This window comes from Cuculus canorus, chromosome Z (assembly GCF_017976375.1).
Source record: "Cuculus canorus isolate bCucCan1 chromosome Z, bCucCan1.pri, whole genome shotgun sequence".
Classification (NCBI taxonomy): Eukaryota; Metazoa; Chordata; class Aves; order Cuculiformes; family Cuculidae; genus Cuculus; species Cuculus canorus.
The window spans coordinates 46,133,843-46,149,012 of record NC_071441.1 but is presented as its reverse complement, the minus strand read 5'-3'; the positions used below and the strand labels follow the sequence as shown (position 1 = coordinate 46,149,012).

The 15,170-nt window shown below is 44.6% G+C and overlaps 1 protein-coding gene across 1 annotated transcript in view; it reads right to left on the bottom strand.

Annotated features, from left to right (window-relative positions):
- Window positions 1-4,896, bottom strand: part of GRIN3A (glutamate ionotropic receptor NMDA type subunit 3A) — a 73,819-nt gene extending 68,923 nt beyond the window's left edge. Inside the window, exons 1-2 of the mRNA XM_054054803.1 lie at window positions 4,847-4,896; window positions 3,394-4,657 (exon numbers count right to left, since the gene is read on the bottom strand). Of these exons, the coding sequence (XP_053910778.1) occupies window positions 3,394-4,657; window positions 4,847-4,896 (1,314 nt within the window). The remainder of the gene's footprint in view (window positions 1-3,393; window positions 4,658-4,846) is intronic.
- Window positions 4,897-15,170: the final 10,274 nt, after the last annotated feature.

Here is a 15,170-nt window from a genome sequence, read left to right as displayed (position 1 = left end):
ACATAACAAACCTTTCCTCAATGGCATGAGTGCTTGTGAGCTGCTGTTTCCAAAATAATAATCTGTCAAAGCTTCAGTGGAATTTGCATTTATGTTAGTAGTAAAGAAATCCAGTAGGTTTTTTGCTTGCTGAATAAGTGTAAAATTGTTACTTTTGCTTACCAAGAGTGTAAAAATTTACTGGAGTGACAGTAAACTCAGAGAAGTAAACAGCTTTTTTCAGGTCACAACAGCCGTCTGGATTTGCTGTCAGTGTATGTTAGTCATTAAATCACATATATGAACGAAAATGAAAAAAAAGTATGTCACATTTTACTTTGTGTAGCTTTTGCCACACATAATCCTGAACCTTCAGCAAAAGCTTTTGATTGTGAGAGAACGAATGCTGTACTGCCCTCTGTGATGGTTGTTGTCTTGCGACTGTTAATTGTCATTGGTAAAACTGCATGCTGGGTTTTTTAACTTCAAAAAAGTAGAATTTAATGAGAAACAGACTTTTAAAGATGCTTGAGCAACCACAAAACTTTTGAATAGGTATACAGCTGACACTACCTGCCCAGCTGCGACACTGTGGATCTCCTCCCAGTCTTATGTTTGAGGTGCATCATCAGATGTCATGGAGGCAACATTATTGACACACATTCAGTTCTGGATCCTTACCTTCCTTTTCATTTTAAGTGTTGCTTTTTGACATTTTAGGGAAGATGTGCTCAAAGATGAATGTACTTTTCAGTTACAATTAATATCTGCGTATTATAAACTTCTGTATCAAGTAATAACGTTACATTTAGCAGTAGTACAAACCCTGTATGTATACATTCCTTTTCTGGTGTAATATGGAAAATGAGACCTTATTAGACATCACTACCTTAAAACCACTCTAATAAAAATTCTGAATGCTGAGGAGAAGCAGCTTGAAACAGCATCTAGTGAACTTCAGGCTCGTTACCATGTTTGCTGTACTCCTTATTATGGCAGACAATGGGAAACGCTGTTCAAGGACAAGCCTGTTTTAGGTCTGCTTCTGTTTCTGTATGGAAGAAAGCTAACCGCAGGCAGCCCCCTAGTGTGTGCTGAGGTGATGTTTTGGAGGGAGGGGGGATTGTTCTGCCAAGCTATCAGCGGGAAGGGTGACTCCAGGGAGGCCAACGCTTCGCACTTCTGAAGCAGGGTTAGATCTCAAGTCTTCCTGACTTTTTTTCTAAGAAAAATTGTGTGCTGGGCGTATTAGTGAAATCTGTCTTGCCTACAAAGAAGTCATTAACACTTGCCTCCTCTAAAACTGTCAACCAGTCTGTGGTTCTGGGGCTATTAAGGTGGGAGGTCCATGGTATGTTTGTTTCATGCCAGTGCTGCCACATGGGACTGAGCGACACAAAATCCCTTCCTGCAGCAGGCAGCAAGATACCAGAGGCTGCTGAGGCCAACACTTCTGCGATCCTCCCAGTCCAACATGCTGTTGGAAGTCCTGTAACTCTGGGAAGTACATGAGATGAGGCTGTCGGAGCACTGCTCCCACAGTTAGCCTTAAAATGGTATTTATTATGCAAATGTACAAAAAAAGAATGTTCAGAAAGACGTCAAGCCCTCCAAGCCAACTCTGAGACACTGATATACTTGTACTACCTGCCTGCCTTTGATTGAGGTTGAGATTTTTTTTAAATACAGAGAGCCTTGAAGACTGATTATTTTTGCTCTACTCAAAAGAATGGACTCTATTCAGCACATGTTCAATGTCAGGCATTGGTTTCGTTGTCACTGAAGACAATGACACTTCAATGTCTCATTAAGGACAAAGTCCTAATTTAGACAGATTGGTCCCTTTGGCTCCCCACTGAGAACAATTTGAAAGTTAAGCAGGAGCAGTGAAGTCTCTGGAAAAGAGCAATGAGTCTAACTCTGTGCTACATGTTTAACGCATCTTGCGCCCCCAGCCAGCTTTGGATGAACTTACACCCATCTCTAAAGATGAAAGGGAAAATAATCCTAATTTAAACAGACAGACCAAGGAGATGTTTGATTCAGGTTCTGGTCTTCACAGAGTTTTGGCTATTGGCTCCAGCACAACTGCAAGCGTAGCTGCAAGGCTGGAAGACGTAACTGAACAAACACGGATGCTACTGTCACCAAACATGCATCAAGAGTAGCATTCAGTGGTAGTGATTACCCTTGAGTTTCTGCATAAATCTATAGAAACCTGAGTTACATGGTGTTTGCAGAGGTAGAGAAATGAGCTGAGTTCAGAACAGCACATACCAGTCACACCTTCAGCTACAGACTAGGAGCTGGCTAGCACCGACTTTCTTATCCTACCTTTCCTGTCATAAAGGAAAGCAAAAAATACAGAAGTCCAACAGTGATCCAGGCAGGGTTTTATATTCGCTTTTGCAAAGCAAGTCCAGTTATTAATCTCTTTTTCTTTTCTACATTTTTTCACAGCAAAGTTGGGCTATCTCTTTTTATGTAAAACCACTATTTCTCCTGGCTACTTAAACGGCAGCTTCTGCCATCTTACTCGTGACTTCCCCGGCATGGGCTACACAGAATGGAGTATTCCTTCCAACTCTTTTGCCTGAAGATGATTATTGGCATCAAACCAGCGTTTGCGAAATCGTGAACTATCACCTTTTTCTCAAGTGTGTAACACAAAGTTGCCATCTCTGTACAACAGAGTTTAGCTCCCCTTGGAAGGTACTACTTTTACTTAAGAGTCAAACACAATCAATTCGGTTTCAACTATTTTAGGTACACCATCAAACACAGACACAGTCAGACTAGTTTCTACTACTCTGGTAATGCAATTAGACTTAGCAGAAACCTGATCAAGCAGTGATGCACCAACTACAAGAAAATCCTAATGTTTTGATAGCTCAGTGCAAAGTCAAGTTATAGCGAACAACATCCCCGTGAAGTGTCATATGGTAAACAACCTACAGTGCCCACACACTAACAGAGCACAGCGCTCAGACCACTAATAAACAAACACCCATAATGCTCTATTTAATATTTTTCCTTTTTTTTTTTTTTTTTTTTTTCCTAACAACCTTCTTTTGGACTGGGAACCGTGTCCTTCTCCAAAGAGCCAAACTAAGGACCTCGGGAAGAGCAGCATCTCAGCAGCGCAGACCCAGGACTCTCAACTCCACAAGTTAACGCGCCGTGCGACTTCGAGCTGGCAGCCGAGTTTTTGCCACCGAGCTCTGCCTTTCCGCGGAGGGGACGCTCGCTTCCCCGCACCCCGGGACGAGAGCGAGGGGCAGGACCGGCAGCACCGACGCCAGGCAGGGCTCGGGCGGTGTCCCTCCCTCCCCGTCTCCCTCCCCGCCGCTCCCCGCGGGGTCTCGGCGGGCGCGGGGTGTCCGCGCTGCGCTCCCCGGGCTGGGGGCGCCTTACCGGGCTCCGCCGAGGGAACTCGCCCAGCACGATGCTGACCACGGGGATCCGCAGCGCCGCCGAGACCAAGTCCAGCTCCAGCATCTCCCCGCGGCTCTGCGGGAAGGCGAGGATGGCGGAGACCCCCTGCACCACCACGGTGTGGCAGAGGCTCTGCAGGAAGGAGACGGGGTCGTTGCTCCAGGAGGCGCTCGGGGAAGAGAAGGGGAAGAGGGGCAGGTCGCCCAGCCCCGCTTCGATCGCCATCACCACCTCCAGGGACAGGTTGTAGGGCAGCAGCCCGGGCACGCCGTTGAGGTTCGCCACGGCCAGCAGCAGCGCGTCCCGCGGCGAAGGCGCGGCGCTCCGCTCCCCCTCGGGGCCGCCGCCCGCCGCCTCCCCCGGCCGGGCGCGGGGCTGCAGGTGGGTGGCCCCGACCCTGACGGTGTGCCCGATGCGCCGCAGGATCCGGCAGGGCTGCGGGTGGGACGCGGCGGGGGGCAGCGCCGCCAGCAGCAGGGCGCAGGGCGGCAGCAGCAGCAGGCACGCCCGGGCCAGCGCCCCGCGCACCCCCGGCCGCCGCATGGCCGGGACCCGCCCGCCGCCCGCCGCCGCCGCCGCCCCGCGCCCGCCCGGCAGCGGCATCAGCCGCCCCCGCCCATGGGGACGCCGCGCCCACGCCCCGGGGCGAGGCCCCCGCGCCGCCCCCCGCAGCCCTGCCCCGCGCCCCTTCCCGCACCCACCGCGCCGCTCCCCCGCGGGGGCTCCTCGGCGGGGCAGCCCCGCAGCGCAGCAGCCCCTCAGAGCCGTCCCGGGGCTCCTCCGCAGCCCCCTGCCCGGCTTTTCCAGCGCCCCCCGCCCCCTTGTCCGGCTCCTCTCGAGCGCTTCCCCCCCCCCCCCCTCCCACCCCGTGCCCGGCTCCGGAGGAGAGAAAAGTTGCCGCGGGGCTGCGTGCGGTCGCTGGGCTGCGCTGCTCTCCCACCGGGAGGGACGGCAGCCCCGCGCCGGCTCCTCCCCGGGCAGACGGGACTTGTAGTCGCCGCCGCCCCCGCGGGCCGCCCCGGGGAGGAAGGAGGGTTTGGGGGCGACACACTGCTCCCTCCGTGCAGCCGCCGCCTCCCGGGACGGCCCCGACGGCAGCCGCTGACCGGGTGCGGGAACAGTTTTGGGGCACCGAGAAGAGTCCCCGGGTGCTTCGGGGGTCCCCTCTCCTCTTGGCCGGGAGGGAACTGTGTAGTCGCCCCCGTGCTCCCGGGGAAAAGGCAGCGCTGATTGCGCTCGGTGCCTTTCTCAGGCGATGCTGCCTCAAACCGCATCGTTTTACAACATGTGGTACCCGAGATTCCTGTTCAGCGAGCCGTGGATACTTTCTAAATTTGTGAATATGATGCAACGCCTTTATCCTAAAAGAAAACGGGGCAGAGGAGAGATGGGCGTTCGGTGCGTGTCTGCAAGAGTCTGAGGAATGTCCTACCCTGTCTCAGTTCTGGTAGTTGGGTTTAGTCCTGGGCAGCGAAGACCCATGCTAACCCTAGGTCTGAGACTTTGATGCTCTCATCAGGGCACCAGGATGCTCAGAGTTTTATCTCTGCTCCGTGATCAGTCTCCAGTATCTTAGATGATGCCCTCTTCCACAGGCACCTTGTACATCAGAGAGGACATGCCCTCCCTGCTCATCCTGGCAGTGAGGTGCAGGCTGCCTGCCAAAAAAGGGCTATGCATGGAGACTTGAATGTGTTTCCTGCTTATGGGACTCCTATCCTCTTTCCCTTGCTCATTCAGCCCTGTCTGAGTGCAGTGTTGTTTCCTGCTATCTACTGCCCCGCAAAGAAGGACAGGTTGACACCTTCACTCCAGGAGTGGTTAGAAATCCTGTGGTAACTTCTTCATGAGCAGTTTACCTTGACCTACTGCCAGGCTCTTCTTTAACTTAAAAGAGCTCTTCTCCTTCGAATGTTAACCTTCTTTCCTTTTCTTTGAGATCTATCTTCACAGCTGGTTATGAAGAAATATGGAATGCTTCCTTTCTGATTCATAGAATCATAGAATGGTTTGGGTTGGAAGGCACCTTAAAGAACCTCCAGGTCTAACTTCCCTACCATGGGAAGGGACACTTTCCACTGGATCAGGTTGCCCAAATTCTCATGCAACCCGGCCTGGAACACCTCCAGGGATAGGTCATACACAGTGTCCCTGGGCAACCTGTGCCAGTGTCTCACCACCTTGACAGGAAATATTTTCTTCCTAATAGCTGATCTAATTCTCCCCTCTTCCAGCTTAAAACCATTCCCTCCTGTCCAATCCCTGCACTCCCTCAGCTTTCTTGTAGGCCCCCTCTAAGTACTGGAAGGCTGCTATAAGGTCTCCCTGGAGCCTTCTCTTCTCCAGGATGAAACACCCCAACTGTCTCAGCCTGTCCTTACAGAGGAGGTGCTCCAGTCCTCTGGCCATCTCAGTGGCCCTTGTCTGGACTCACTGTAACAGATCTATGTCCTTCCTGTGCTGAGGACTCCAGAACTGCGTGCAGTATCCCAAGTGAGGTCTCATGAGAGCAGAACAGAGGGGCAGAATCACTCTTCTTGACCTGCAGGTCACACTTCTGATGCAGCCCAGGATATTGTTGTCTTTCCGGGCTGCAGGCATGCACTGCTGGTTTTTTCTTCATATGGTATGCACAAAATCTGTGTAGAAGGAAACGCTTTTCATCATGCTGTATAAAAGAACTGGTCACTACCCTACAGCAGGTCTGAACTGCATGCTTTCTGGTTTAAATTCATCTTTTCTTGAGGGGAGATCACCAGAGCTGTACACAATCTTCAAAGTGAGGTCTTACCAAGGTCTTGAGCAGCTGTGCTAATATTCCTCTGTCTGGTATGTCCTTACCTCCACCATATGAGCACCTCATCATACCCTCCTACTGCTCTCATCTTCCTCATCACCTGCAAAGCTAGTCTCTCTCTCAAACTGCTTTCTCTAAATTGATATGTGGTTGCAAAATTGGTTCCTAGTTGGAAAGCTGAGTGGCAGAGCAGTGGTCTATAGACCAAGACTTGACTATACCAGCTGCTACATGTAAAGGTGTTCTAATACTATATTTGAGACTTAATTGTAATGTCCTGTTTCCGTCTTTCTTCTTCCTTTTTCATCTAGTCTCATAATCACATTTTTATTTCTTGGTGTCTCCTCTTATCTACCCAGGTTCCTCCTGACCTTTCTCCTCATTTTTTTTTTTTTGAAGGAATGGATCATACTAACATAGGTGTTCAGTGTCTCCTCAACAAGCAATAAGGAATTATTGGCTGGGAGAACAGGCTTTGAATATGATAGATTTCACACTGTGCAGAGAAAAATTATAATTTTTTTTTTCCTCCTAAAACCACAGGAATTTGCTTTCAGGTTATGAGCATGAGCTCACTCGAGATGTGTACAACTCCAGAGGCGTAAGCTTTATTTGCATTCTTTTTGTCAAGTTTGGAAGAAAACTGGTAAGCACATAACTTCTCTGCTGTGCAGTTAGGTAATTGCTGTTTTTCATGTGGGAATTATTTTTCTGAGAAACAGCTACTCTTCCGTGACTTAACAGACAGCCCTAAATTGTCATTTATTTGAAGCTTCATTATAGGAGCAGATCTTTTTCTGGCTTTTGGGTGCAGATGACACTAGTTTAAAGAAACAGGAGTTTCAGAAAATTGTAATTAAACCTATTATTGAAACAGCTGTGAAAATTACACAAGAAATTGATTAATAAGGGGAAATAATTCAGTATTTTGTTATTTCCTTTTGTGGATAATTTATGACCAGATTGCAAACTTCTGCTGTTGCTAGCGGTCGTGCAGCACTACATTTGGAACTACTGATGAAAACAATTCTTGATCTGGAGTTCATTGTGGAGCAAGTCATAACAAGTGGTCACAGAAGCTGGAACTATACAGAGTAGGTGAACTCCACAGGCAGTGTACTAATCTTGACTCAAATGGCTCTAGCTCTTGAAACTATCTTTTCAGCTTGATTATTTATAACAAGAAATTATGAATTTGCCTTGTTTGCAATTTGTGCTTATTGTTATTCTTGGCTGAAATATTCCTGTTAATAAGTTCTCTACACTACCTCTGATACACTAAAATGCTTAAAACCAGGCTTTTTTTTTTTAAAGAAGACATTTAAATGGTAAGTGCTGCTCTGTAAGAGGCTGGGATATTTTCAGAAAGTGACATGAAAAAGCACGTAAAGTCTGCCAAAGTGTATACATATGAGATTTGGAAAGTTGTGTCATTAGTTTTTCTGCTTTATTTGCATAAATATGCATGTGGAAAGAGCACAATTGGTTTAGTCTAATAAGGTATTGGAAACTGCTGTGTGTCAGTTGCACACTGCTTTTAAGCAGGGTCTCTCTTGGAAGGGGGCTAGAAGAATAAACTTTTTAACAAATTCTTGAGTTTTTTTCATCTTCAAATGAAGGACTGGATGCCTTCTACTCCCCCTCCCATGACTCGACCCTTTCCTTTTCTCATGATAGTTGCTGTGGTCAGAATGTCCAATCTGCTCTTGTCCTGTGTTAAATATTTGACTGAAATAAGACCAGGCGTACCCTGGCAAGTGGAGGGACCTCCTCTGAGTTGGTTGTCATTTTGGGTAACCATGAGTACAGCAATGCTGGTGGCATTGATTGCTGGGGAGTGGTGACCACAGAAACTATTCATCCTTTATCGGTGGCTGAGCGTCATAGTTAAAGCTGGGGAAAAGCCTTCAGCAATGGAAAATACAGTAGGGAAATGCGATTACAATCACCACTTGTATTTATTTTGCTGCTGTTTCTGCTTGCTTGGTTTATTGTAATTTCTTTCAAGTAGAGTTGTTTTGTTTGCTTTCTGGGCTGCAAAATGATTATTCTGTGTGTTTCACAGCGACCTTCTGCAAGGCTTGCTCCCTGTGAGCAACTTGGCTCATTTGGAAGTAGGTTATCGCTGCTCTCCAATTCATGTCCATGTTTCTCTGCTTGCTTTCCTCTGAGGGAGAAGCTTCTTGGGCTTGCCAGAGCACGATAGCCACATTGCTTAATATAATGTTCATCTGTCCCTTTTTTAGCTGCTTACATTTTTCAAAGCACCCAAGTCACTAGCTGAGATGCAGGGTTCCCAGGCCTACTTCTTTAGCCTTAGAGGGGGTGAGGGATTTAATTTGGGTCTGCCTGGAAAAATGTTTTTTGTTTTTTTTTTTAATTTTCAGAACTGTTATTGAAAAATGAGAATTAGGAAAAATAAGCCATTCAGGAATAATAGTTTAGGAAGAATGAAATAGGAATAAACTTCTGTTTCTATTTATATGCCCCATTTTATCTAAGCAGTTTCAAACATTTCAGTATGCTACGTTTTTCACTTGAATTGCTGTTTCAAGGGGGGGAATAAAAGTTTTCTGGAAATTCCTTGCTTTGTGTCCTCCACAGTCATTTTCCAGCCAGAAGAAATTTGCAGGTACATTCAGATATCTGAAACTGTATTAGGAATGCTAAGTAATGTATTATGTTTTAAAAATTTCACATCACTTTAGTGCTTGTCTGATGTGACTTAACAGTACCCTGGCCACGCCAGGCTAATGCCTGCCGATATCCTCCTGCGGGCAGGCCTGAAGTTGAATCCAAACAACCGCTTTGAAGTCAATTTGATTTTCACCAGTAATGGCTATGTGCTACTTCACTGCCTCAGAGAAGAGGCTGATACAGTTCTTTCTCCCTAAAGAAAAGTACCATTTTGTTTCTTCTGGCAATATAAAGCCAGAGAAATTCTGATGCTGTCAGATGATGCTCAGAGAGTCAGTAAGGAAAACATGCACTGTACCACTTTGTATCTTAGCTCCCTTTTAATAGTAGAGAAGGCAGGACATCTTGTAACATTGCCACATAGTGGCACACAGCTCAATAACCCCTCTGATTTTGGTAGTCCCCTCTCTGAAATTGATGCTACCATGGGAAGATCTCAAGACATCTGTGTACCTATAAATATAAAAAAAAGTAAATTACTAGTAGTCAGTTGCAGCTTCTTTCCACCACTGGAACGATATACAGGGGCCTAGAGTAGGCATGAGTATACTCTTACCATGAGACCTGTTTCCATTACCTGAATGAGGAAGGAAGAGCTTAGTTGCAGGTGAAAGCACCACTCTCTCTGTTAATGTAAGTGATCTGAGCTGTTGTTTTTATTGCTTCTTTTCTGAAGTGGTGGTATATTTCTTCCTCAACAAGTAGCTATAAAACTGGTATGAGATCCCCACTTGCCACTTATTTTGTTCATGCCATATATTTTGAGTTTGACATTTAGTCACGTTTTTCTCATTGCGGGTCCTTTTATAGTGCTCCCTATTGTTCTCAGCTTTGAGATACATTAATCCTGGGCAGAGCTGCAATTGGTAGAGGGGTACCAAATAACTCAGATGAGTGCTAAGCTTCTGGCTGTAACTACCTGAAGTTTCTGCCACTGCCTGTAGTTGTTTTTATTTTTAAGTCTTTTCTGTTGTCACATTTCTTGTGTTGTTCCTTCATAGTTAATAAGACGGTGATGAGAACAACTCCAGTAGATAAGAATGGTCCCAGCTGTGCTTACAGCATCACGACGGATGGCACAGGGAGCCTTTTGAGGATCTTAATTTATAGTTATCTGGGCATCCAGTGGTTGGCTGAATGTGAAGTCCTCTCTTGAGTCTTGGAGTCAAACTCTGGTGGAGCCAACTGCACAGGAAAGAGCTATCTGGGTACTCCAAACCTGCAGGTACAGAAGATAACTGGCCAGGGTCCTTTTATCTCTAACAAAAAAAGCACCAGTTATTTGCCAAAAATATGTTATCCCAGTATCCACAGAGAGTTGTTGAGGAAGAAGCCACCCCCACTGCAGGTCAGCTTCTCTGAGCTGACAAGTCCTGAGTAGAGAAGCATGGAAGCAGTTCCTAGGGCAATGTGTACATTTGTTTGTATGTCACTACTATGAGTACGTTGATTTTTTTTTCCTGACTTTTTTTGCAGTTACTCCCCCAATTTTTATTCTGGGTGGTGGTAGATCCTCTAGCCATGCCCATGCCCAGGACATTCCCACATGAAAACAGCATGCCGTTTCATGGACCAGGCTGGATTTAATGCAGATTTCCCTGTACGTATTTGCTTTTTTATTCCAGGATGATACTTTTGTTCTTGTGAAAATTTTGGGATGTGAAGGGGAAAAGACTGTTTGAAGCGAGTGTCAAAATTGTTACCAATGTCAATGTCATTTGAGTAGCAAGGTCAGATGAGTGCTTTCACACAGAGCAAACCCATAGTTTTGAAAAAATATCCCTGCTGCTTTTCTGGCATTGTGGTACCTTCTGCATTATATCTTTTCCTCCACACTTCTGTGGCGAGTATAAAATGATTATAGGCAGCATGCAACCTTTGAACTGTTTTGATTGGCTTCAAAAGGCTACTTGGTGTAAATGCTCAATAAAGATGAATAAAGACTGTGTAAGTTTCAGGCAAATTCTTCAATTTCCGTAAGGTTAGGAGGGCACCCTGTGCGGCATGACCCTGGCAAGATCACATGTTTTTTACTCCTGCTCCCTCAGACTTAGAGGTGAGGTTAAAAGAGGAGGAGTAAGAGTGAGAAATCATGGGTGCTTATCGAAGTTAAATTATAAGAGTGGTGTAAAAAACAGGAAAAGACTGAATAAGCAAACTGAGGAAAGGCCGCAACAGCATCTGTGTAAGAGATAAGTCACCCAATTTGTCCAGCTAAACAATTTTGTCAAGTTTACTGAGGGCTGCAAAACTGGCAAACTGCCTAATCTCCTACGAGACATGCAGAGGCAGCGTGGGCTTATCCCTTCTATTTGCTGTTTTAAGAACTGATTTTGCAAACCCTTACTGAAAGCACAGGGACGACCTTCCTCAAATTGTTGGCTTTAACAGGGATTTTTGGTACAAGCAAAGCTGATTTGGGCACGAGTCATCTTGCCAGCTGCAGTCATAATGACTGCATTCCTGAAAGTCTATGGGCTCGCTCATGCCTTTGAGCACTGTCTGAAGCTGCCTAGCAGAAGATGAAACTTGTCCGAGTTGCATATGAGGGATGCCACCCTGAAAGAGATGTAAGTCCCTGTGAAGATCCAGACCTCATGCAGATCTCCCTCCCTAGCTTTCATCAGGAGTAAAAACCTCCTTGGGGTCTGTGTTTGCACAGAATGCTTTTCAGCCCCCGGGCAGGTATAGTATCCACACCTGTTGATTGAGCTCTACGTGGCTGTAATACCGAGCAGCAGACTGCTGGACTCTCCAATTACTTGCTTTTTCTGCACAACTCAGTGGCATGCATGTGTGTAAATGTGTGTGTGTAACAAATAATGGATTCCTTTAAAGACACGTCTTTATGAAATGTTCTGTAAGAGGTACCATAATGCCAAAAAAAACCCCAAACAAAACCAAACCAAAGCTTGCTGTATTGTGCCTAGGCATATTACTGAGTTATAAGGATGTAGGGATGCCCTGGGAGAGATCACACACCTCATTCAATCTTTGCTTCAGTGAGAGATGTCCTAGGTGTCAGAAGTGTAATCCAATCTATCTTTCTGAGTCAAATATCCTTGTAAAGGCATGTGCATGAATGGAGATAAGACTTTTCTGTATCAAGGAGTTATTCAGCAGTTTGTTCCTACCCATCTGAGCTCAAGAACAGGCTACCCAGCAGGAGTATAAGCTACAATGAAGTCTAAGTTACAACTAAGCCCCCTTCAAAACGATATCAGGAAAAAAATATGTGATGCAAGTAAATGTCTTAGAAGGCTAAATAATGCTGAAATTGGACAGGATTAAGCTTACATGGGAGAATACATTGGCGGAAGGGAAATGCCTGTAAAATGCTGACACATGAGATAAAGTACAAGTGAGAATGGCATTCACCCAAGGTCGTGGTTTTAGAAGGAAATAAATGAACTGGTTGCTTGGGTTCTGTTCCAGGGTGTTGTTAAGCAATAAGATGCTGGATGCTCTCCTGGTAATATAGTGCAGAAGAAGCAATAGTTAAATCAGACATGCACATATGACAGAAGTTTTTCATCATGTTCTATAAGCAAGTTAAGACTGAAAAATTTACACATCTGCTGACTACAAATGGGTCTGATATTTATAAAGGCTGTGTTTAAAACCACAAGTTCTCTTTAACCATGTATTCATTAAATTTCCAAGTGCTAATGTCATTGTCAAATTATTCCTATTGTACAAACAGGTTGTCTTGGAGTAAGCTAAAGTATGTTTAACGTGGTGCTGGGTAGCAGTGGAAAGGTGTATCATCTGAAGAGAAAGGGTAAATATAGCTCAGGTTTTATGATGTTATCCTGGGCTTCCAAATCGTGATGTGCTTTCCACCTCTATTATACACTCCATGAGTCCTTACTGAGTTTCAATTTCTTGCTATCAAATACGCACTCCAATACTCTAGCTCTAGCCTGTCACAGGGAGACAGAAGGGTGTTACTGGGAGGGAAACATCTCTGAGAAAACAGAGCACCACTTTTGCACCACCAAAGATTCTTGAAGCATCCTTTTGACAAGCTGCTTTAAACACCTAAGAGCTCTGTTATAAGTAGGAAGAAAGTCAAGGTTTTTCTCTCTTATTTGCAAGTCTGGAGAATAACTAAATGTCATCTGTAACCCTTACAGATGGCGTGGCTAATCACTGTTTTGTAAATCTCCAGGAAAGACTCCAAAGCATCAAAAATGGGGATGTAATCATAACATGTTGAATATGACATATTCTTTTTTAATTTTGGCTGAAGCCTTGTGTGTTCCTATCCTTTGTCAGGAAGTCATGGCAAAAAATGAATTTTTGCATTTTATTTGAAGTACTTAAAAGGAAGGCAAAGCAGCCTGGTGCATCTGAAAGGTAGGTTATTATATAAGGCTCTTCAGATAGCCTGCCTTCCAGCCTTCTGCATTTTAAATGGGTTGTTATATAAGAAGTTGGTTGGGTTTATATGACCACCAATAGTTTAGATGAGAGGCCTCCTGAAGAAAACAGTAATCTTGTCCTGGTCATTTCTGCGGTGGAGCAGCTTCTGTGAGTGAGCTGGTTGAGAGAGAAAGGGAATCTGCTATAGATGACACATGCCTCTAGGAAGAAATTGCAGGGTGCGCTAGCACCCTGAACTTAGATACTTCTCTCAGTTGCTTCTAGACAAGCAAAATTGTGGTCTGTTCTTTACTCAGTTTTCATAATAAGACTCTGACCCACTACTGAAGGCCAAATGCTACCACTGCTGAATTTGTGTACTGCTTTCCCCTGGCAAATTGGCCTCGGAGCTACACAAGGGGAGCAAGCAAGGTATTTCTGATAGTATGTTGGTGACATTAACAGCTGACAGCCTGGGTATTGGCTGCTCCTAACTTTAATGGCAAAAGTATTTTTATAGCTGACAAAGGCTGATGAGAAATGAAAATTTTGGAGGGTGTTTGGAATGCAGATCAGGTTTGAAGTGCTCCGTGTTTCTTACCTCAGACTTTTTCTGCAGACAATAACAAGCTCTTTGAGGACATCACTTGGGAAGATATTATTCTAGCTGATAAATTTCAATAGAAATGGGAAAGATGTTCTAGTGTCATAGAGTAATTTTTGCCATGGAGGGGTCGTCTACAATAGCAAACTAAATTGTTTGCCACATGCACACAAAATATGCATTAACAAAAGCTGAATAAATGTGTAAGGGGGAAAGCAGAACTGTAACTTAGCCTCATGCATTACTTAAATGTCCAAAAGCGTTACCCAGCTACGTTGAATATCTCACGTGGAACTGTAAGCTGGGTATACATAATTACTTGGTTTTGCTATGAGTGGAAGAAATGAAGAAGACAAAGCCAGAAATGCATCCACTGAACTAAATAAAATTATCTGATGTGGCTTAGGGAAAATTTCTTTCTAATAAGTGACTCTTAAGTATTTTGGAGTGGAGAAAAGTGAATGAAGGAAATCCAGCCTCATGACATATGATCTGACTCTACCAAAAATAGTAGTTTCTTTGTGCCAATACTGTTTTTAAAGGAAAACTTTCTGGTTTTGATTTTGCCACTGGTTTGTTTATGGCAGTTCACTCAGTTGTGTGTGTCAGCTACTCCAGCCGAATGAAGTCTGTGTCTTTTATCCCGTATAACTCTTTAAACATATAAATTTAATATTTTTGTCCTGGGTTTGCTTTATTTCTATAGATATCCTAACAAATTAGGAAAAGGAAATTCCATAAGGACAATTATTGTCAATTATTAAGGACAAATAAATATTTCATCAATTCAGGGTTGATAATGGTCCTAAACTATACTGACTGGATGGAAGCTTCATGATTGTGTCACATATTTTTAAAGTGGGAAGATTAAGGAAGGTAAAATTCCCTAAGTCACTCAAATAAATCCCCATCTGATCAATTAAATGAATGAGTTTTGACTCAAATCTGTGTCTTGTGGTTATAGTTATACAATTAATAGAATAAGAAAGTTGTCCTGAGCCCTGTGTGCCTGATGAAACCTATCATGCATATGAATTCTGTCTATCAACTACTTGCAAGAAGCTGCTTTTGATAAATCTACAAGCTGAGACTGCATTTGACAAATAATTCAGGGAACAACAAATATTCCAGAAAAAAGCACAGACTGATTGCAGAACAGAAAAAAACCCAAACCAAACGAGATTCACAAAGGCTGCAGTGGATTATTTGCTGATGACCAATAATGATAAAAACCTCCTCAAAATTATTGGGCTAGATGTGCTGTCCCTACATTGTTAACAATCCAGAGCTGAT